This window comes from Vipera berus (genome assembly GCF_964194415.1).
Source record: "Vipera berus genome assembly, chromosome: 2".
NCBI classification, from domain to species: domain Eukaryota; kingdom Metazoa; phylum Chordata; class Lepidosauria; order Squamata; family Viperidae; genus Vipera; species Vipera berus.
The window spans coordinates 133706921-133730807 of record NC_138203.1 but is presented as its reverse complement, the minus strand read 5'-3'; the positions used below and the strand labels follow the sequence as shown (position 1 = coordinate 133730807).

Below are 23887 nucleotides of genomic sequence, written 5' to 3'. Positions count from 1 at the left end.
TCTGTAATTCTCAATCAGCATATTTGTACATATCTCTGACTGCACCAATTAATGTTCTTTAAAAACCAGCTCTATCTATCTAATGATTAGTCCAAAAGGGTAAGGAACAGAACCCAATGTTTATATAAATGACATTTAAAGTTCTACAGGCTGCTGGGTTCCTTAATGAAATCTGAAGTGGAAAAATTTATCTGAATGTTAGGTGCTGATTGTTCCCATCCTGTCATTGCAGTATGCAGCCACAGGAAAATATTAGATGCTTTTCAGCTCTTATGCAGTGGTAATGAAGTTCCTCAAACCTGGCCTGGATGGGGCATCAAAAGGTATGAAAATGAAATGTGCTTTAGGCACTTTTGGAGATATCAACATATGTAGCTCTTTATGTGGCACAGAAATTGATGCTAAAATGGCAGAGTAGCTAAAAATAAGATAAACAAAACACAGCCAGCCACAAGCCAGCAGTTCAAAAAATGTACGTTTTAGTTGGTTCTAACTAACAACACTTTTTATAAGATACATATAACAGGATGTCCCTTCTGATCTGATCTGATCAAATCTCTTCTGGTTTCAGTACAATATATATCCTCTTAAAAATATACCAGATTTTAAACACATTACAATTGCAAATAAATTATCTAGCCCACAAACATGTTAACAGGCTGCCTGTTCATGCACTGTTCATACACTGAATGTCAGTATATAAAATATTTTTTCCCAGTTTAACAAAAGCTTTTTTAATGGGAAAACATTTCATTTGCCGCAAGGGAATAGGAACTTCCAGAGCTAGTTCTGTGTAAACTACTTTGCACATAGAAAAAGACATAACTTCATCTATTTTATGAATTGCTCAAGAAATGCAACAGCAAACATTTATACAGCAGACCTTTTGACTCAAAAGAATCTGGATTGTCTTCCATTTTGGAGCTACACAAGGTCCCAATTCTCATAGACAGAATTCCTCACCTTGTCATGTACTGAGAGGACAGCCACTGCATTGTTTTCTTGTCCTGGAAAATCCTTTCCCTTGTTTTTGCTACTGGATAAGAGGGGACAGGGACAAGCAAGAGAGTGGGTGGCAAAACATGATTTGCCAATCGACTTCTCTCTATACAGAGTTTTCACTAGAGATCAAACTATTTTTCTTTGGTGCTGTAGATTTAGGTGCCCTATACTACAATCCCATCTCAGGGGACTGGGTTTGTGGTATTTGCAGTCAAACATTTGAAGGGTATAAAGTTGCCTGTCCCTAGAACAATGCAGTGTCCACTTGTGGAACTAACCCACACAAATGAAAACACAGCCATCAGTTATTTGGATGAGTGTGATCCTTTAAAAACAAAGCAGCCCACACAGTCACCTGCATTTGGCTAAGTATCCAGTGTAACAACCCTGCTTCTAAAGCCTTCCACCTTCCCAGTTCAACTCCACCCCAAGGGAATTTGACAGTGACCAAACATACAGCTTCTGCTCAGTTACAAAAGGCATGCAACCTCAACCCCAACGGCAAACCCAGTTCCTGTCTACAGTATTTCCTCAAATCATGAAGATGGAGGGAGGGAAGGTGATAACTCTCCAGAATTCAGCACCCTTTGTGAGCATACTACAGGCAGCCTTTCAGACATGCGTTAACAAATGCGGCCCAGTCAGTGAGATAGTCCTCAGCTTGGAAATGCCATCTGTTTGTCAAGGCAGAAAAAGAAAATTCAGCAGGCATTTTTGCTTATTCTGGCTAGAGCTGACCTCTACTCTTATAATCATTAAGCTTATATGAGCTCTGCTCACTACTGGACCCTTAACTAAAAAACAATGTGACCTTGGGCAAGACCAGGCCTTTACATTTCAAGGAATCTCACCTGAATCATCATCATCATCATCATCATCATCTCTTTCAGGTCTCATCCCAGGAAGAGAGGAGGAAGGCAAGCTTTTGCATGGCATGGAACTTGTTACTGTGAGGTCGCGAATTAACGCAATAGTTGTAGGGAGGTAGAAAAAGCAGCTCTGAAGTACAGCCACTTGGAAGGTGGGCTGATAGGTGTTAGTTCTTTTTTTAAATAAAAAAATCTCTTCCCCCCCGTCAATTGGGGGGAGTAAGCTGTCAGTTGCAATAAAGGAGAATGTGTGTGTATATGTATATATGTGTATATGTATACATGTATATGTGTGTGTATGTATGTCAAGGTTGAAAATTGGTGGTCTCTGAGCTTGGCTGTCATTTTACAGCCATTTCAGTAACTTTTTCCGCTGCATTCAATGCCTAGAAAAATTACAGGGTGTAGTAGTGAAACATCTACAAAATAAAAGCCAAGCTCAGACATCACAAACAAACAAAAATGCCAGGTTTTTACACAGCTATTCACTAGCAGGAATGAAAGACTAGGCCCAATAGCCTTGGAGTCACAAGGAGAGATGTGGAACAAAGAGAGAAGGAGGGGGCTTGGGAGAAACAATGGCTTGAGGAAAAAGGGCCCTCTGGGAGGCAAAAGCTGTCAAATTTCTTTGCAAGCCTCCTGATCCCAGTCACATCTATATTCTTCTCCTCTCCCACACATCCCAAAGATACCCGCCAAAATCCCAACCCCCATTTTCTAGGACTTCTCCACCACCTTCAAGAGCCTCATATGATGGATAGCAGTGGAGGGTGAAAATTTTCTCCCATCCTTTATCCAAGGAGAGAAAAGGTGGGCACTTAAGTTCATGCTTGCTTGACCAATAATGCTGCAAAAAAAAATAATAATCCTTCTGCCACCCTGAGATAGGGGAGCCACCTTTGCTCACCTGCCAGCTTGCCTGCATTATTTTAGGAGGGTTGACAGGTAGATACATAGACACCTTTGTGGGTAAACTGTTACCTAAAATACCCCCGGTGTCTATATATGGTGTCTGTTGCACGCATTTCTCCTAAAAGTCCTCCCCCACTAAAAGAAGCTATCATGCGCCCCCCTCCTTTAACACATAAACCATCCTTTAGGCAACACCCCTGCTGCAAAGCCAGCTGACAACACACAAAGAAGGGACTCACTGCTGCAGCTGCTGTGGCGGTTGCCTGAATATGCAGATGGTCTCTGATCAAAATGCGCCACATTAGGGATGATGATGATGATCACCCTTTAAAATAATAATAATAATAATAATAATAATAAATCAAAAGGAAAAGGCGAGCCATCCGGCCAACCGAGCCAGAAAGCGCGCCGGAGCAAAGCCCACCACCCTGTTTGGCTCGCACCCCATTTCCCTTACCACCCCCCCCCCCGGGCTCCCAGACTTTTAGTAAAATTTTGCAACCGGCGCTCCCCAGCTCGGCAACCCACCATAGCGGAACATCCAAGGATGGCAGGAACGGTCCGTCCATCGAAGCTGAAGCTGCAGCTGCTGCGTGCAAAGACGACGTTGGAAAAAAGGGGTGGAAGACGGGATGGGGGGGGTGTGGGGGGTGGGGAAGGCAGGCGACAACCAGGATGGCGAGGCTTGAGAAAACGGGGCCGACGAGGCGACCTATGGCGCGTCCGAGAACGCGTGCCGGTGCCGCCGCTGCCGCCGCCGCCGCCGCTCTGCTCAAGGTCTCCCTCCCTGCCAAGCAGCGGCAGCAGCAGCAGCAGCAGCCATCGCCGGACGCGTCACGTGGCGCCGCTTGTTGCTGGAATGATGGCCATAGCCATAGCAACCACGCACCGGGATGGCGGAGGAGGGAGCGCTGCCTGGGCGCGGGAGGCTGTAGGCGAGCGGCTTCGGCTTTTCTCTTTGCGCAAAGGAGAGAGGCAGAGGCCGCCCCGACCGCGGTCCTCCCGCGTTCTGCTCGGTTGCCATTCGAGAGGCTGGCGGGATATTAAAACCAAGTAAAGGTTCGGCTCTCGGCTCGAGCCGCGGCTGTTCCCGCGTTAAGTCCCTTCCCGTTCAGGTTCTCTTCCCGCCCCCTCCCCCCCGCTTGCTGGAAAGTGGATGAATTGGTGTGGCTCAGTAGGTCAAGCGCAATGAAGTTCCAGTGGTGTTGGGCTGGGATTCACGTTTTCCAGCTAAGCGGCGCAGGCCTCGCTTTAGACGAGAGAGCTGGGCTGGGGGGACTATCTACCTTCTATCTAGGCCGCGCCCGTTTGTGCTTTAGGGATTGCTAAAATGGTGGGTTGGAGCCTTAAGAACAGCCAGAGTCCTCACGTACATTAATGAGATGCAGAAAAACCCCTTTTTCCTTCCAAACGGGATGACCTTGGTAACTGGGATAATTAAATTCCCTATAAAACAGGAAGCAGAGATATAGATGGTGGGCAGGCAAACAGAACAAGGCTTTCCAATTGGCAAACAAAATGCTCATTTATAGTTATTTTAACTGCAGGGATCCTTATCTGTAATAAAGATGTAAACGCACACCTTCAGGATTGAGGTCACTATTCACTATCCAACCCCACCCCCAAGGTCCAGTTGTTAGACTTCACACAATAGAAATCTTACAAGACCGAAGTTGACTCCTTCCATAATGGAAGATTATTGAAGATGTGAGAGAGGCATGGACCAGAGCTGGGTAGCAACTCCTAGGATGGAGCAAGATTCAAATAGCTGATGGGGTGGGGAATTATGCTCCATCTTATCACACCATTTCTCATGCTTACAATAAACATTCAAGAACTAAAAAGGGCTATAATTTTATCCCAAAGAATTTAGGCATGCCTACCTCTAAACAAATTCAGGTAGTGTGTTCGTAAATCTCCATGGAAGAATAATTTTGCAAAGATCCCAGGGCAACAAATACTTATTAAAATAAGCATCTTGTTGATAATCTGCTTGATATGAGTTAATGAAAAGAAAGTCTGCTTTGTTGACATTGCTATACCAGGTGATGCTTGGATTGAGGGAAAACAGTTGGAAAGAAATTATAAAATATTGGGACTGGCAGATTGAAGTTAGATTGAATACCTGTGGAAAAAGAAATCCGTTCTTATACCAATCATGATTGGAGCCCTCAGAACAATACCTAAAAGAACTCCCTCGATATAAAGATATATTGAATTTATCAGACTTGAACACCCCAATTTTTACCAAAAGCCACCCTGCTTGAAACTGCAGAGATTCTTAGGTGCTACCCTAATAATTCTAGGTCCTTGATTGAGACTTGAATTATTAAGTTTTCAACAGTCTTAACTGTGATTCTAACCACAAATTATCCACACATAATAATAGCTATCCAACTTAGGAATCTTTTGCATCTCAAAAGATCAGTGAATTGAAATGATCTTAATCCTTTTAGACACAAGAGAGTGTCTTGACACTCAACTGTAGAAATAATACTACCGGTAGTAGACAGGTAAGGATTGGAAATTCTTTTTGTATGCAGTCTGGGTTAATGATAGAACTCACATCTGGCTCCTAATCAGTTTCTATAGGAATGGTGAAACTTGGATAATTAAGCAATTAAAGAGCATGAATCCTGCCAAATTGCTGTCATCTTTATAAATCAAGCCAGCTAGGAACAAGATCTCCCGCTAGTGAAGGGGGCAAACCAGACAAGACATAATGTCTACAGTTTTGTTTCAAAGTAACCCTGGTTCATCTGGCCAAAATCATAACATTCTTGTCTGATCCCCCCCCCCCAAGCTTGGATAATTTTTCCCCCCTGAAAGTTCAGAAATGTTATAAGTAAAAATAATTGACATAATAATTTCAATTCAAAAAGCTGTGAAGGGCCAAGGAAAGTCTTTTATTCTTTCAAACACAAGAGTTCATCCTTCTCCCCTGCTAGGTTAGCAGAATACAACAGCACAGCTGGGCACTTCATACAGACAACTTTTGGTTCAATAATTTATTTTTAGCCATACAATAGTAAACCAGAAATACACATTGTATACAATTACAAAACACTGAAAGAGGCTGGAAGGAAGAGAACCCCACAGCATAAATGTATCTCCATGGCACAGCCTTTAGTGTGCTGGCAGCTGAAATGACATCAGTCCTAGCACACCACTAATGGGCAAAAGGGGAAAACATGAAAAGTAGCCTCAGTGTTTCAGGCCCAGACCAGCAAACTGAGTAGCACTGTACCCCAAACCATAGCCAGGTAGGTAATGCTGGACCTTGATTTTGCTGAACTGTAATTCCCAGCATTCCTCATAAATGCTCATAGAGGGGCTGGAGTTATTGGGAATTATAATTCAGAGACAGTTTGGAGTGTGACCGCTTCCCCATGCTGCTAGGACAGCTACTAGAGAATGCGAGATCTCTTAACCAAGCCAACAATAAATGAGTAATGGTTTTTTTAATTTATCCAGTTCCTTGTCTGTCTGCATTCTTCGTTGCACTAGAGGAAATATCATTTAATTTATCCAGTTCCTTGTCTGCATTCCTTGCTTTGCTAAATGAAGTATCTCCAAGAGTTCCCATTCTGGTGAATGGAAAGGGATATATATATATATATTTAATGCTTCTGCTAGTTTATAGCAGTTTCCTCCTTCACTTAAGAGGCCTTTTGACCAACCACTGAGACAGGTCATTTTCTCAAAATACACTGGTTTGCCAATTTGATATATAGAAGAAACACATTGAGCCATTATGCACAGGTAGACAGATGCTGCTTCTCATAGCATCCTGAAGCTGGGTGTGATAAATGAGGCTTGGTCCGATTCCCACTTCAAAATGGAGGTGTTTATGATTGGATAGGGAGGCAGGGGCTCTCTATATGTTGCTGAACTCTCAACAATCCCTACTCTTATTGGTCATGGTATTGCTGCTGCTAGCAGTTCACCAACATCTGAAGCTTGCTTTAATTTTAACGTTAAAGCTTTACGACCTAAATGGCAAGGACTTTCATCCTTAGCATTTCTCAGCAGCTTTCAAATTTAATATTATACTGTGGTAAATCATGGGTAGCGTAGATATACCTTAGGCCCTTTCGTGGGTTACGCCCACTCAATCTGGGTTGTGTGGCCAATAGACACCCCTGTATACATTACCCCAAAGATTAGAGTTATTGTCTCCTTCTCCCAATCTCCCTCTGACAAGGGAGACACAGAAAAGCTCTGCAGTATGTAGAACAGGGGTTCAGATGATAGTGCTATTATTATATTATTCAGGAATTTATTATTCCAAATTTATTTAGCAGGTACAGACCTTGCTTCAACTCTTATTCTCAACTAGAAAAGGGAAGGAAAAAGGATGCAAGACAGCAATGAGCCTAAAAGAATTTTTCTCATTAACAGCAACATATGGGGCACAAAGTTTCAAGAACCTGCAATTGTACATGGAAAAGAGCTTAAGGGGTACTGGATTCAGTGCTGGGCCCTTTTCTTTAGGACTAGATCAAAGCAAAACTATTCATAAGAATGCAACACAGGGCAGTCTTCCATTAAAGGTTGTGTAATAGAGGGATGGTAGAAAAGGTATACAACTGGCACATGGCTTTGAAACAGGCGGTACAATGGGATATCCTAGGATACAATATTTGATTGTGTAAATGGGGAAGATTCCCTTCAACCCCCTTCTTCCAAGGCACGACTAACTTCGTATTGCATATTATTCTATTTCAACATTGTCCTGCTCTAAATGATGTAACACTGATACTGTTTTAACGGAAAGGAAGAAGTCAGCGTTTAGATAAAAAACCAGCCACTCCTCTGCCTCCGGCATGAAAGGAGAAGCAGCTTCCCAAAGCATTCACACCCAGTTTTCTTTGGTACTCTGGAACATTTCTCACCTCAGCAGAAGATCAGAGTTAAGGCACTTGGTTCAGCAGCCGTCGCTCAGTTGCGAGAGTGGGACTCATCTGAAGTCAGCCCAATTCTCCTGCTGATCCCAGAATAGCAGGACGAAAACTATCCTACTTATGGAGAATCAGGGAGCAGGGCGAGTGACAACAACACAGGTGCTGAAAAGGTTTTGATTCGGGTCAACAAGACCTGGTGGTAAACTGTTAAGCAAATATATTGGTGACAAAGTCCAGAAAGCGCTTGGCGTATTGTTCTGGATGCACTGTGGAGATCTCTGCACCAGCCTGTAGGGGAAGGAAAAAGTGTCAACAGCCACCACAAATCAGCCCCCTTAATTCTTAATCACTATAGTGAAAGCAGTATGGCACGGGCCATGAATACTGGAGACACTGGGGATATAAGGTGGCACCCCGAGTCCCCAAACGACTACTTCCATCAGAGCCAATCAGGAGTAGTGGTTAAGGTGCAGGTCTAGAACCTTGCAGGTCATGGGTTCTAACCCTCCCTTAGGCATGAAAACCAGCTGGGTAACTCTGGACTTGTTATTGTGGGGAAAACGGGAAGAAGGAGCATTCGGTATGAACACTGCCTTGAGTTGTACAAAATAAAGGTCAGATATATATCTAAAGCTAAAGTGTACCGATCAGCTGCTATTAACATGCATGTTCTCCACTGCAACTAGATCTAACCCAGTGGAACATCCCTCTTGCTTCTACTCTTGACTACATTATATCTGCTTCTTGCCATCTTCCCCTCAAGGAAACGTCCTTGTCCTTAGAAAAGATAAAAGCCATTGCCCCAATGGTACAATAAAAATAACTCTCCTATGAATCACCCACAGCGAATAGTGTTTTTTTTTTTTAAAAAACCTATTGGGGGTAGTGCGGGTCTTCTTGTCACTGACACACTTTCTCCACCTCCCTTCCTTCCTTGCTTCTAGACCAGGCGTAGGCAACCTCGGCTCTTTTACGACTCGTGGACTTCAACTCCCAGAATTCCTGAGTCAGCTCAGGAATTCTGGGAGTTGAAGTCCACGAGTCGTAAAAGAGCCGAGGTTGCCTACCCCTGGTCTAGACTGTAGCTACAAAACTCGCACCGGTTATATTCTTCAGGACAAAACCACCCTTTAAGAAGCTAGATGAAAAACAAAAAGTTATCTCCGATAACTCGAGCAACAAAACCTCAAGTTCAACCTGTCCCCACACCCCATGGGGTAGTCATCATGCACTGCCAATGGCTAGACTGGTTGGGCTCATGATTTCTTCTCTGTTGCTGTCTCATATTAAGAAGAGATTGTAAGTTCCTGCTGCTCGCAAGCGCAGAGCAAGACCCTGGAACAGCTCCTGTCTCTAGGAAAGGCCATAGTTATGCCTTCTATATCACACGGTGATGGTGCAGTATAACCAGCTTGAGACGGACAGCTTTGGGCCACTTAGGAGGAGAAAGTAATGGCGAAGCAAGAAAAAAGTAGCTATTGGGATCAGGAAAAAAAGGCAGAAATAACGGTCGTGGGAAGGGAAGACAAGAGGCTGGGTGCTGGCCAGCGAATCAGGATCATGGCTCCCTTTTAGCATTATTTGATCACCCTAACAGACAGGGTGGCAAGCCAAACTCACCCCATGCTTGACTGTCTTAGCTGCATGGGCAGCCTTCTTCCTGGCATCGTACTGAGTGAGGATGTCGATGAGGCCCATGAAGTAAACCTCTTTTTGGGGGCTATCTGGAAAAGTAGGAGAATACAGTGAAGGATATATCTGATGCCATATGTTGCTTGCATCCCCCTTCCATGCAAATATCTGCAGGCAAACCCAAAAGATCAACAACAATGACAACAACAACAACAACGACAACAAACAAGCACAGAAAATATATAAGCGAAAAGAGTGGTCGTACAGAGTTGAGGCAGGAAGAAGAGTAATTCATTTGAGCAATCGCTTTCTTTAGGCTCACAGGCTGGTCTAAGACCTTAATAAAGTTTATGTATGCTCCTTCATATTCACTTCTGTGCAGCCTGCTTTGCAAATTCAAGCCTGTAGCTATATGCAGAAAAAATATTAAAAGAAAATTCTGGCTATTAAACTTATCTTCTTTCTCAGAAGCTGATATCCAGATCAGATTGACATGTAACCTTCCATAAATAAAGAGGTTACAAAAGTTGGTGCCCTGAAGAAAGACCATCCTGGTACAAATAGCTAAATACAGGTGGTAGTCCTCAACGACCACAGTTGAGCCCCAAATTTATGTTGCTTAGCAAGATAGTTTTTAAGTGAATTTCCCCTTATTTTACAACTTTTCTTGTCGCAGTTGTTACGTGAATCACTACAGTTGTTAAGCTAGTAACTCGGTTGTTAAGTGAATCTGGCTTCCCTATTAACTTTGCTTGTCGGACGGTCACAAAAGGTGATCAGAGGACCCCAGGACTCTGCAACCATCATAAGGAGCCACTTATCAAATGGCTGAATTTTGATCACGTGACCACAGGGCTGCTGCAACAGTCGTGTGAAAAACAAGTCATAAGTCACCGTTTTTAAGTGAATGGTCGTAAGTTGAGGGCTACCTGTAAAACTAGCCACAGAGACTGAGAAAATTGAGAGGACCTGATGTTGCAGCTAGAATCTGCCACAAGGCATACATACATCTTTGATATCATAGTAACAGAATGTAGGGCCTTTTTCTCAATCTAGTACCGTTTGGAAACTCTGGAGTATAACTCTCGCAAATGCCCATTCAGCATCACCTTTGACAGACCAGCTGAGAATTACAGGAGCTGTGGTACAATTTACCTGGAGGGTGCCAGCTTGAGAAAGAGTAGTCTAGTATTTTGGAATAACAAAGGGAACTCCTTCACAAAGCCCTGCTTAAACTAGACTGGCATTTCAGTTTTAATCAGATGTAACTCAAGTTATCTTTTGTGTATACCTTTCAAGATTGTAAGCTAGGAGGAGATTCCATTGCTTGAAATTTATTGTACGTACTGAGTATATTAGGTATTTAGCTAAGGCTTAAAAAAAATTTAGCCCCAAACCTTGCTAGTTAATTACTCCTAGGCAAGTTGGATGAATGATTTGGTTCAATATAAGGCTGTTTCTGATATTCCTGGCTGGCTGTAATCACACATGACAAATAAAGAACTGACTTTTGCACTCTGGAGTGTTCTCCGGAATTGATTAAAGGCAAAAATTTCTTGATATACTAAGAATCACAAATGCTACTAAATATCATGATGCAGGTTCTGCTGTACAAAATGCTGCGATAAATTAAAAGGCCTGAAGGCCCTTTTATATCCATTTAAACACCCATTTAATAACATTTTCGTCTTATCCCAACTTACTTTCAGCACTCTTAGTGGCATAGACGTCAATATAAGGGTCAAAGTCACCAGGTTCCAGCGGTTTGTGGGAATTCAGGTAACTGCCAATGCCCTCAGGATACATTCCATAGGAGCCCACAGATACCGTTCCCCCCGGTTCACCCTCTCCATCTTCCTCTTCCTCTTTTATGTCTTCCTCTTCTTCTTGCTCAGCTCGCTGTACATCATGGATACCCAACAGAAGGCTGTAGTCCATAATCTTTAGCTGCACTAGGAACTGAAGAAATAAACACACTAGTGAGATGGCTGGGAGATGTACACATTTGTCTCATTATTCAGTCCAAGTGAAACAGTTTATTCCATATTTCATTATAAATTGCAAAGATGTTTATCCCTTCAGGCTCTTTTGCATTTGCACAAGCTTTTCTGTCTGTGTCCTTTCCATTATATTTTATTTGAGGACGGTCAGAATGCTTAAGATCCCGTGATCCCTTAATGGGGAAAGCGGAAAGGTCATTTCAATAAACTCTTGACTGCTCCCTCAGTGGCTAAAACAGTTTCCCTGGCCAAAACATATATCGCCAACCTGGCAGGAAATACTGCTTTGACATATAGCAAGCTGCAGTTTCAGAAGGAAAGCTACTATTCACCCTGGAGGGGACTGTATTCTAAAGAATCAGATATTTAGCCTATGGGGAATTGTAGAGCTGAATGCCCTGACTGATACATACTACCTTTTATTAGCTTAGACTGAGGTACAGTACCATCTTTGACTTAACGTCTTTGCAATAGTTATTCCTTCTCCCATATTTTTCCATTCAAGGACTTAAAAGTCATTATCAGAGATGCTTTCCTTGACTCTTCAGGACAATAGGCAACCAAACAGAAAAGATACACATTTATACATGTATACATTTTTCTAACGTAATTGTTATTACTGCTGTTCTTAATATGTATATACAAGCACTCAGGGGGCTTTGCTGATGGCAGGCTCAAAAATAATACACATATTATACTTCAATAATTCTTTCTTTAATTGCACGCCCCTTCTGGCTCTGTGAGATCAAAAAAGAGTGATTGAAATACCACAGAGAACTTCCCAGGTTCAAAAAGTTATCTATAACCTTCAGCCGTATGTGCTTTCCAACAAGCCCACATTAAAACCACGCTTCTACCATTGGAGGCGTCAGTCACAACAGTGATTCTACTACTATTTGAGTCAGTTCAGTTTAGCTCAAATGAAGCCTGAAATAGCATGTTTCAACATAGCTTCAAAATAAAACATAAACTTTAAAAGTAGGCTTTCTCCGAACTAGGGCCATCCAAATAAAGCTGGTTTACTCACGCTGGCTGGGAGTAACAGAAGATTTCATTCATTTTCAGAGCATGTTTTGGGTGCTCCGTGAAAGTCACCATTCAATTGTTCATTCACTGAATGGCTAATGCCCAACTTGCCAACTGGTGACCCTGTTATTTGTTTACTATCCACCTGGGGTTTATTTTTTTCTTAGACAGGTGGGCAAATTTACAAATACTGTACTTCTGCTACACAGACATCCCATATTTATTCTCTAACAATAATACCCCAGGAATCTATGAGGAACTCAAAGTTATTCGGGGAAATAAAAAAAAATGTGCAGCATTGATTGTTTTTGCCACATTAGTTTTCTTTAGAGCCCCTCAGGTCGGAAGGCGTCCAATATGCTACTGGGGAAGAGCAGAGGGCTAGTACTAGTAGCGCCAGAAAGAATGAAGCGACTGGGCCAAAGCCGAAAGGACGCTCAGCTGTGGATATGTCTGGTAGTGAAAGGAAAGTCCGATGCTGTAAAGATTTTTTCTCCATAGGAACCTGGAATGTAAGATCCATGAATCAAGGAAAGCTGGACGTGGTCAAACAAGAGATGACAAGACTGAACATTGACATCTTAGGTATCAGCGAACTAAAATGGACAGGAATGGGTGAATTTAATTCAGATGACCATCAGGTATACTACTGCGGGCAAGAATCCCTCAGAAGAAATGGAGTAGCCTTCATAGTCAATAAAAGAGTAGGAAAAGCAATACTGGGATACAATCCTCAAAATGACAGAATGATCTCAGTTCGAATCCAAGGCAAACCATTCAATATCACAGTAGTCCAAGTCTATGCTCCAACCACCGGTGCTGAAGAGGATGAAATTGACCGGTTCTATGAAGCCCTACAGCACCTTATAGAACTAACACCAAAAAATGATGTCCTTATCATCATGGGGGATTGGAATGCTAAAGTAGGAAGCCAAAAGATAACCGGAATAACAGGCAAGTTTGGCCTTGGAGTACAAAATGAAGCAGGGCACAGGCTGATAGAATTTTGTCAAGAGAATACGATGGTCATAGCAAACACCCTTTTCCAACAACCCAAGAGACGGCTCTACACATGGACATCACCAGACGGTCAACACAGAAATCAGATTGACTATGTACTCTGCAGCCAAAGATGGAGAAGCTCTATACAGTCAATAAAAACAAGACCAGGAGCTGACTGTGGCTCAGACCATGAGCTTCTTGTTGCAAAGTTTAAGCTTAAACTGAAGAAAGTAGGGAAAAGCACTAGGCCAGTCAGGTATGAATTAAATCATATCCCTGTTGAATATACAGTAGAGGTGACAAATAGATTTAAGGAATTAGATCTGATAGACAGGGTGCCTGAAGAACTATGGACAGAGGTTCTCAACATTGTACAAGAGGTAGCAACCAAAACCATCCCAAAGAAAAAGAAATGCAAGAAAGCAAAATGGCTGTCTGAGGAAGCTTTGCAAATAGCTGAGGAAAGGAGGGAAGCAAAAGGCAAGGGAGAAAAAGAAAGATACGCCCAATTGAATGCAGAATTCCAGAGAATAGCTAGAAGAGATAAGAATGACTTCTTAAATGAACAGTGCAAAGAAATAGAAGAAAACAATAGAATAGGGAGGACCAGAGATCTTTTCAAGAAAATTGGAGAGATGAAGGGAACGTTCAATGCAAAAATGGGCATGATAAAGGACCAAAATGGCAGGGACCTAACAGAGGCAGAAGAGATTAAGAAGAGATGGCAAAATTACACAGAAGAACTATACAAGAATGAGCTTAACGTCCCTGATAATCACAATGAGGTGGTCACTGACCTCGAGCCAGACATCCTAGAATGTGAAGTGAAGTGGGCCTTAGAAAAGCTGAGCAACAACAAAGCTAGTGGAGGTGACAGTATTCCAGCTGAGCTATTCAAAATCTTAAAAGACGATGCAGTAAAAGTGCTACACTCAATTTGCCAGCAAATTTGGAAAACTCAACAGTGGCCACAGGATTGGAAAAGATCAGTTTACATTCCAATTCCAAAGAAAGGCAGTGCCAAAGAATGTTCAAACTATCGCACCATTGCACTCATTTCTCATGCTAGTAAAGTTATGCTTAAAATCCTACAAGCTAGACTCCAGCAGTATGTGGATCGAGAACTACCAGAAGTACAGACAGGATTTCGAAGAGGCAGAGGAACTAGAGATCAAATTGCCAACATACGCTGGATCATGGAAAAAGCTAGAGAGTTCCAGAAAAACATCTACTTCTGCTTCATTGACTATGCTAAAGCCTTTGATTGTGTGGATCATAACAAACTGTGGCAAGTTCTTAAAGAGATGGGAGTACCAGAACATCTTATTTGTCTCTTGAGAAACCTATATGCGGGCCAAGAAGCAACAGTGAGAACTGGACACGGAACCACTGATTGGTTCAAAATTGGGAAAGGAGTCCGGCAAGGCTGTATACTGTCGCCTTGCCTATTTAACTTATATGCAGAGCACATCATGAGAAAGGCAGGGCTAGATGAATCAAAAGTTGGAATTAAGATTGCTGGAAGAAATATCAACAACCTAAGATATGCAGATGATACCACTCTAATGGCAGAAAGTGAAGAGGAACTGAAGAGTCTCTTGTTGCGAGTGAAGAAGGAGAGTGCAAAAGTTGGGTTGAAACTAAACATTAAGAAAACTAAGATCATGGCATCCGGCCCTCTTAATTCCTGGCAAATAGATGGGGAAGAAATGGAGGTAGTGACAGATTTTATTTTCCTGGGCTCCAAGATCACTGCAGATGGGGACTGTAGTCAAGAAATTAAAAGACGCTTGCTCCTAGGGAGGAAAGCCATGGCAAATCTAGACAGCACACTAAAAAGCAGAGACATCACCCTGTCAACAAAAGTGCGTATAGTCAAGGCTATGGTCTTCCCAGTTGCAATGTATGGCAGTGAAAGTTGGACCATAAGAAAGGCTGAGCGCAAAAGAATTGAGGCCTTTGAACTCTGGTGCTGGAGAAGACTCCTGCGAGTCCCTTGGACTGCAAGGCGATCAAACCGGTCAGTCCTAGAGGAGATCAACCCTGACTGCTCTTTAGAAGGCCAGATCCTGAAGCTAAAACTCAAATACTTTGGCCACCTAATGAGGAGGAAGGACTCACTGGAGAAGAGCCTAATGCTGGGAAAGATTGAGGGCAATAGAAGAAGGGGACAACAGAGAATGAGGTGGCTGGATGGAGTCACTGAAGCAGTAGGCGTGAGCTTAACTGGACTCCAGAAGATGGTAGAGGACAGGAAGGCCTGGAGGAACATTGTCCATAGGGTCGCGATGGGTCGGACACGACTTCGCAACTAACAACAACAACAAGTTTTCTTTAAAAAATGTTTAGATTTAAATAAGGAGGTTTTTTTAAAAAAGTAGAATGATCTGTAAGGGAGATATCCATGGGCAACTAACTTCAAGGAGATCATACAAAATTAAGAATCTAAAATGGACCCAAAACATCTGGGCTGATGGTAAAATTATTATTAGCTTGCCTAAGGCTTCCCTGCAAACTTTGTAGGCAACTAGGCATCCAAATTTCATCCAAACCCAGTTTGTTATTTCAGCATTTCAAAGATTAGAGCCAAGACTTTAACTCTCAAGTATCGTAAAAATCCTTTCTTCAATCTATGACAACTCAAATTAGTTTCCTATTCTGGATTGCCATGATCCTCAGCAATACTAGGCCATAATGTGGATCAGTGCAATCTACCTTGCACACCTAACACCCTTGCAATTTGTATACCAACATTTGTCACACAACAAGTCCAGCACTGTAATTCATGTAATCAGGGCTTTTTTCTCATAGAACGCTCAGAACGGAGTTCCGGCACCTTTTTTGGATGGAACCTTGTAGGGTAGGCAAGGCGGGTTGTATGACATGTGTGAGTTCCAGCACCTTTTTCTTTTACAAAAAAAAACACTGCATGTAATGAACTGCAGTTAAAACATACCCGATTCTTTGCGTACAAAAAGCAGTTCAATAATATACCACAATTATTTTCCTTGCTCTGGCCTTTATTACATTTTGAAATAACCTGGTAACAAACAAACCAGTTTGCTTAGACCCCCCAAACTCCAAATTCACCAGGAGGTAATATGATTATTAAGCTAGTATCTTAACTGATAAATACACCTTAAACCACTATGTTGTGTCATGTTAAAAGTTAAACACTCAAGCTATTGTGTATGTATAGATTCATCCAGCCACTGTGACAGAAAAATCAGAATTTACCCTACTTTTACCCTGAATTCAAACAAGCCTTTAAAGGGAGTCCAGTTTTAATCTGAAGATGGCATGTGCTGGGGGGGAAACTCCCCCTTTGGCAACCTGTCCCCATGATTAATTGATTTGGCTGTTCAAACCAGTGGGCCAACTTTCCAAATGGAATACATCCAGCTTAATTCTCAGACTTGAGCCCTTTTCTATAACTAGAAGGATTAATCTTTTTTTAAACAAGCTTTTTCTTTCCCATTCTGTGGAATCAGAAAAAAAACCCCTAGCCCAACCCCTCTCAAGAGTATTGGCACAATGCAGTCACAAAGGTCATGCAAAGACAACACAATGGCAATGAAAAGAATTTAAAGAACTATCTGAAACTCAGAAATTGGATACGTATTAGGTCACCCTGGCTTCAGGAACCAGAGACTGGTTTTTTGGTGAACATTTGCTTCCATTACTGAAAGATGTAAAAGAGTCTTGTAAGAGAAACGAAAGCAGAGAAGATTCTTCCATAAACAAATATTTGACATTTATCGAGTGTTTTCATTTGATCAAAGCATCTGTGTGATTCCATACAATTACTATTAAATTATAATTCAATAATGCTAGCATGAATTAGTTTACTCTTGATACCATATGACAGATATGAGACTAAGACTAAAAAAATCTCGAATAATCTCGGGAAAGGCACCACTTCAAAACCTGGAATTTTTAACTAGAAACTTCTCAGATCAGAGTGCATGTTTTCAACCAGGATATTAAGCAGTCATAGTGAAAAAGAATGATGAGAGTGGAAAAGACGTTTAAACCCATTGAATCCAACCCTGTGCAAAAGTGCAGGAATTTAAATTAAAGCAACCCCAACAAATGAAAGCTAGTATGGTTTAGTGGCTAAGGCACCAGGCTAGAAAGCAAGAGAACTTGAGTTCAAGTTCAACCTTAGCCATGAACACCCGCTGGGAGACGTTGGACCAGTCACTAACTCTCAGCCTAGCTCACCTTACAGGCTTACAGGGGAAAATAGGAGAAGAAAGTTGTGCTGGATATGTTGGCTGCCTCAGGTTATTTTTAAAAATAATAAAAGAGGGTGGGTGGATGGGTGGGGAGGGGGAGGGGGAGGGGGAGGGGGAGGGGGAGGGAGAGAGAGAGAGAGAGAGAGAGAGAGAGAGAGAGAGAGAGAGAGAGAGAGAGAGAGAGAGAGAGAGAGAGAGAGAGAGAGAGAGAGAGGGGGAGGGAGGATACAGACAGAAGCTGAGCAAGTCCAGTAAAAGAGAACTCAACCCCTCCTTTGGTAATCTCTACTATGGAACTGTATCTTAAACTGTATCTTAAACTTTGTTGTTGTTTACCGGTACAATCCATCACTTTGTGTCCTGCACTCTTGAACAATGGAGATCAATCTTGGCCTCCTCCTGTTTGGCATCTATTCAGGTATTTGAAGATTACTGTCATATCTCCCCTTTTAATTCTTTCAGCCTATCTTCACAGGACTTCCCTCCCTCCTTTAGGTCATTAAACTCATTTAGATCAATCATCCTCACATCTCAGTCCAACTATCTCATGGAACCATAGCATATGTTCTATAGCCTTTTCCTTCTGCAGGATAAAAACATCAGGCAACCTAATTAATGTACAGAACAGAGATTTTACTTCATTCTGCCTCTTCTTTCTTTACAGCCATGTGGTGGTGGGGGTGAGCTTATCGCTAAAAGCATACTTTCAACTTTCCCAAGAATCCCATGTTACATTACTTCAGCCACTTTTATAACAAGGCTGCCAGGCTGAAAGCAAGTGTGGAGTTGTGCTTAAGAGTACGGAACTAGGGAGAGAACAGACACAAGTTCAAATCCCCATGTAGTCATAAAGCTCACTGTGGTTTGTGAACCAGTCAATAATATCTCACAGAAGCACTTGAGCAGGTAGCAAAAAAGGGAGAGAAAAGCCCCACATGTGTTACTGAGGGTTTCCAGGAATTAAAGCCAAGCTATTGAATAAACAAGACATCATTCAATAAAATTGCTCCTAATGTTATAGAGTGGATACCAAGAGATTATTATGTGCAGCTTTCTCAATCTGGTTTCCTCCTGGTGTGCTGTGACTAAAACACCCAGAAGTTCCAGCTAGTGGCCATGCTGAGCTTTCTGAGTGCTGTAGCCTTAACCTATCTGGAGCTGGAGACCTCAAGTTCAGGAGATTGATGAGTATTGGTGGCTGAAGTACAATGTAGTTGTTAATGTGCTGGTCTGGAAACCAGGAGATGGTGAATTCTAGCCCCATTTTAGCTGTGAAAGCCAGCTGGGTGACTTTCGGCAAGTCACTCTTTCCCAGCCCAATCCACCTCACAGGGTTGTCATAGTGGGGAAAATAGGAATAGAACAGAACAGAATAGAGCTGGAAGGGACCTTGGAGGTCTTCTAGTCCAGTCCCCGGCTCAAGCAGGAGAACCTATACCATTTCAGACAAGTGATTGTCAAGTGTCTTCTTAAAAACCTCCAGTGATGGAGCGCCCACAATTTCTGAAGGCAAGCTGTTCCACTGCTTAATTGTCCTCACCGTTAGGAAGTTTCTCCTTAATTCCAGGTTGCTTCTCTCTTTGATCAGTTTCCAACCATTGTTTCTCGTCCTTCCCTCTGGGGCTCTGGTGAACAACCTGACTCCCCCTTCCTTGTGGCAGCCCCTCAGATACTGGAATACTGCTATCATATCTCCCCTGTTTCTTCTTTTCTTTAGACTAGCCGTTCTTTATATGTTTTAGTCTCCAGTTTGATCATCTTAGTTGTTCTTCTCTGAACTTTTTCCAAGGTTTCGACATCTTTTTTGTAGTATGGTGACCAAAATTGGTTGCAGTATTCCAGGTGTGGTCTTACTAGGGTTTTATAAAGCGGTACTAATACTTCGCATGACCTTGATTCTATGCCTCTGTTTATACAACCCAGGACTGTATTAGTTTTTTGGCGGCGGCTGCTACACACTGCTGGCTCATAGTCAAGTGATCGTCCACTAGGACTTCAAGGTCCCTCTCACAGTTTCTGCTTTTGAGCCAGGTCTCACCTAATCACCTTTGATTTTTCCTGCCTAGATGTAAAACTTTGCTTTCCCCCCACATTAAAATTCATTTCGTTGGATAGGGCCCATTGTTCAAGTTTCTCAAGATCTTTTTGGATCCTGAGCTTGTCTTCTGGAGAGTTGGCTTTTCCAGCCAGTTTAGTGTCATTAGTTTAGTGTCAAATTTGATGAGTTCCCCTTCTATTCCCTCATCTAAGTCATTAATGAAGATACTGAAGAGTACTGGGCCTAAGATGGAGCCTTGTGGTACCCCATTGCTTACTTCTCTCCATGTGGATGTAGTACCATTGACAACTACTCGCCGAGTGTGGTTTGTCAGCCAGCTACAGATCCATCTGATGGTGGTGTTGTCGATTCCACCTTTTTCTAGCTTACCAATGAGTAGGTTGTAGTCTACTTTATCAAATGCCTTACTGAAGTCTAAGTATACTATGTTCACAGTGTTTCGCTGGTCTACTAATTTAGTCACTTTATCGAAGAATGAAATAAGATTGATTTGGCGTGATCTGTTTTTGACAAACCCATGCTGACTACTGGTTATAACTTTTTGCTTCTAGTTGTTCACAGATCTGTTTTTAGATTATCTTTTCCAAGATCTTCCCAGGTATCGATGTTAGACTGATTAGTCTGTAGTTTCCCGAGTCTGCTTTTTTTTTCTTTCTTTCTTGAAGACGGGAACCACATCAGCCCTTTTCCAGTCATCAGGTACTTTTCTGGTGCTCCGGATTTTTGAAAGATATGGTGCAATGTTCTGAGATAACATCTGCCAGCTCTTTCAGAACTCTGGGATGTAATCTGTCAGGTCCCAGTGATTTATATTCGTCAAGGTCATAGAGGTGTTATCTTACCATTTTCTTGCTTATTTTAATTTTTGTTTCTAATTTGTCTTTTGCAGTAGTTTTTTTGGTATGTTGGGCTATAATTTCTTTTTGTGTGAAGACTGATGCAAGGAATGAGTTAAGCAGCTCTGTTTTCTCTCTACTTCCTTACCATTTTCTCTCTTTAGTGGACCTACAGTTTCCTTGACTTTTTTCTTGTTATTAATATGTTGAAACTTTTTTATTGTCCTTGATTTCTGTTGCAAGTCTTCATTCATTCTGAGCCTTTGCTTTCCTGACTTCGTCTTTGCATCTTCTGGCTGTCTGCTGATAATCAGCCTTATTTATGTGTCCCTCTTTCCATTTTTTTGTACTCGTCCTTTTTGTCTTTCACTTTGTTGGAGAGATCTTTGTGCAGCCATGCTGGTTTCTTCTTGAATTTATTGTTTTTCTTTTTCAGTGGTATTGTGCTGGTCTGGGCTTTTATGATTTCATTTTTCAGAATTTCCCACACTTCTTAGGTTGTTTTCCCCTTTAGGATCTTTATCCATGGGATCTTTCCTAGGCTGTCTCAGTTTGTTAAAGCCAGCTCTTTTGAAGTTTAAGACACTGGTTGAATTATTTTCTATTGCTTATGTTTGCATTATATTGAATTTCAGCATGATGTGGTCACTTTCACCAAAAGTTCCAGCAACTTCCACTCCTTCTATCACTTCTTCTCGATTAGTAAGAATTAGGTCCAGTATAGCTTTACTTCCCTCCTCCACCTTTTGGATGATAAAGTTGTCGACTAGGTTGGTTAAGAATCTATTTGAGCTCCCACTTGCTGCAGAGTTTGTCTCCCAGTTGATAGGAGGAAAAAGGAGTATTATGTATGTTTGCCACCTCGAGTTATTCATAAAGTAATAAAGGTGGGATAAAAATATAATAAATAAATTTAAAGCACATTTCTTCTGAAATTACCTATCCAGAAAGCAGTGAAAAATCCTAAATCTAACCTCACCATTTGTGGAAAACCAGACAGCAAGCATTAACAGAAATATAATACAGAAACAAAACCTGTCCTTGTTTGGCCAACTCCTATCAAACACAAGAGTTCTAGACAGTTCAAATAACTATTTAGGTTTATTGTAAGTAAAGCTGTCTACGAGAATCTGAACTACTAATGGTCAGAGCCAGTTGGTGGTAGATAAGAGTCAACGGAATGATGACGCATTTGAATCCTCCCTTGGGCTCAGCCTGGTCATCTCCTACAACTCCACTGGAAAAAATTAATGTGTTTGTTCATGAGGCTGCAGGAGACGTAGATACTTCCATTTAGAAAATCTGCAGGAGATTTCAGCCTGCTTGTTCCTAGGGGCTGACACCAGGTGACTTCCATTGTCACACCCAAAGCATCAAGTTTTTTTTAAAACTCAAGAAGCCTGTTGCCTACCAGTTCCCTGATTTGGGTCAGCAGTGAAACTGAACTTGGAGCAAGAAGAATCGGAACATTTAAGAAACAGAGCTGATGCGGGAGAAAGGCTGCATGGTGTATGAGGTTAATAGTTAGACACTGAGCATCTGCAGCCCCCCCCATCACATGCTATTAACAGTCATTAAGGCCAATAGGGAAAATCTCACACTGCAGAAGTAGTTTAAATTCTGCAGATTCAATCCCTAAGGAAATGTAATAGCTGACAAAATGCTAGCTGTGAGCAATTTTTTTCCAGAGCTGGAAGTTAACCTCAATTCTCACCTCATTATGGCAAATGGGGTGCAAATGTTGACCAGCAATTCAGAAAAATCAGGGTCTGAGACCTCCACCAGATAGCTGAAGCACAATTCTTTCACAAGAGAATTTGTCCCTCAAAGTTATAAATACAGTACAAATATTTGCAGCTGCCATACCAGAAGCCCGAAAAGAATAAAAAGCAAAACAAGGAAATAGAGATAAGAAAACAATGAATAAGTACCTGAGTACATAACAGTTGCTGTGAACTTTAATTCTCATGGGGAAGCTGAGATTTCTTCTCCTTCTGCCCTGGAAACAACCCTTCCTGCCATTAATCTGGGGCCAGTTAGATGCTTAGAACTGCTTTTCTCCTTTACGTTTTGTTTAAAGCTCTTTCTATACATTTACGCCATTATAAGTTCACATAAGCTGAAAAATGCTTTTTTGTGAAGAGTGACAGAAATGCCACCCAATAAACATTACGCACACTTACTTCTCTGATTCTCAACACAGTTGTATCCTGTCATTCAAACCAACTATATCTACATAAGACGCACCCTTCTCTAACATGTCGTCTTTGGCAGGCTGATGTAATCTTCATCCGACGTTAAGATGACTGGAAAATTCAGCTGCCAGGAGGCAACCTTCAAAAATTCCCAAATTAGCGAATGAAAGAATGGAGGGAAAGTGATTTGCTGCTACAGAATCCTCTCAAGATAAGACTGTTCTACCATTCTAGAAATACCCTGGCAACCCATACCTTCTGCCATATGCAAATAATATAGGGGAAAATATCCAGAGGAAGAAATCATGTATACTTTATCAATGATCTTCAGAGTTGCCTGGAGCACACTGAATGCCCTTTGTTCTTTTTCTTAAAATGTCCTACCCCTTTGCCTTCCAGAGCCAACCTGGAGCTTCAGAACACAAGCCTGTTTAACTGATTGAAGTTCAGGGATAATCAAGCCCGCTTAGGAACAGTTTCTGGTTCTTCAGAAGCAAGAGCTGATACTCTGAAACCATGCAATTTTTCATGGAAGACTGAGGAGGACCTCACTGCTGCTTTAATTGTCCAAAGTCTAAGACTTGATGACTTGTCAGCAAAGGATCTGCCTGCCAATAGTTGTACTGAGAATATTTTATCCTTTTAAGGACATTTCCTGTTTGTACTGCTGGACTGCCTGTTAGTTTAAAGGAGCAGATTATTAGCTATGAGAAACTGTACAAAAATTCAGTCAAATCCAGCCGAGGAAACTTGCAAATAGGAAGATGGCAATTTCAATGGCTCAAGCGTGGGAAAGAGGGAAGGAAGCAGTAGCCAGAAATGCAAGGTAGAATTGGGGACAAGAGCAAGGCTCATATTCAGTCTGTGATGTTGGAACCATGCTGGCATCAGACAGATGGCATTCCAGTACTATGGCTTTTTCCGCCTCAAATCCAGAGGAGGAATGCTGACCATGTTGACCCAGAGTTAGGGGAAAACATAGAAAGTATTAATTGTGAATATGTGCAGATGGCCCTGCTGTCTTTGGGCACTTGCAGAGTCATGGATGTAGGCTCATGAAAGGACAGCAAGGAACACATCCCATGTCCTAACCCAGAGGTCCCCAACCTTTTAGACACCAGGGACCGGTTCCGTGGAGAGAGGTTTTTCTGCGGATCGGAGGGTGTCTGGTTTTGTGTGCTGCTTGCATCCCACGGATGGGGCTTTGCTTGT

At 42.0% G+C, this 23887-nt stretch overlaps 2 protein-coding genes across 6 annotated transcripts in view; both read right to left on the bottom strand.

Annotated features, from left to right (window-relative positions):
- Positions 1–7796, bottom strand: part of DTX3 (deltex E3 ubiquitin ligase 3) — a 40200-nt gene extending 32404 nt beyond the window's left edge. Inside the window, exon 1 of the mRNA XM_081316598.1 lies at positions 7679–7796. The gene's annotated coding sequence lies outside the window, so the exon portion shown is untranslated. The remainder of the gene's footprint in view (positions 1–7678) is intronic.
- Positions 5669–23887, bottom strand: part of PIP4K2C (phosphatidylinositol-5-phosphate 4-kinase type 2 gamma) — a 43071-nt gene continuing 24852 nt past the window's right edge. For all 5 annotated transcript variants that reach the window (XM_081316594.1, XM_081316593.1, XM_081316596.1 and 2 more), the window contains exons 8-10: positions 11023–11278; positions 9308–9411; positions 5669–7975 (exon numbers count right to left, since the gene is read on the bottom strand). In XM_081316594.1, coding sequence (XP_081172720.1) covers positions 7895–7975; positions 9308–9411; positions 11023–11278 — 441 coding nt within the window. In that variant the 3' untranslated portion in view covers positions 5669–7894. The remainder of the gene's footprint in view (positions 7976–9307; positions 9412–11022; positions 11279–23887) is intronic.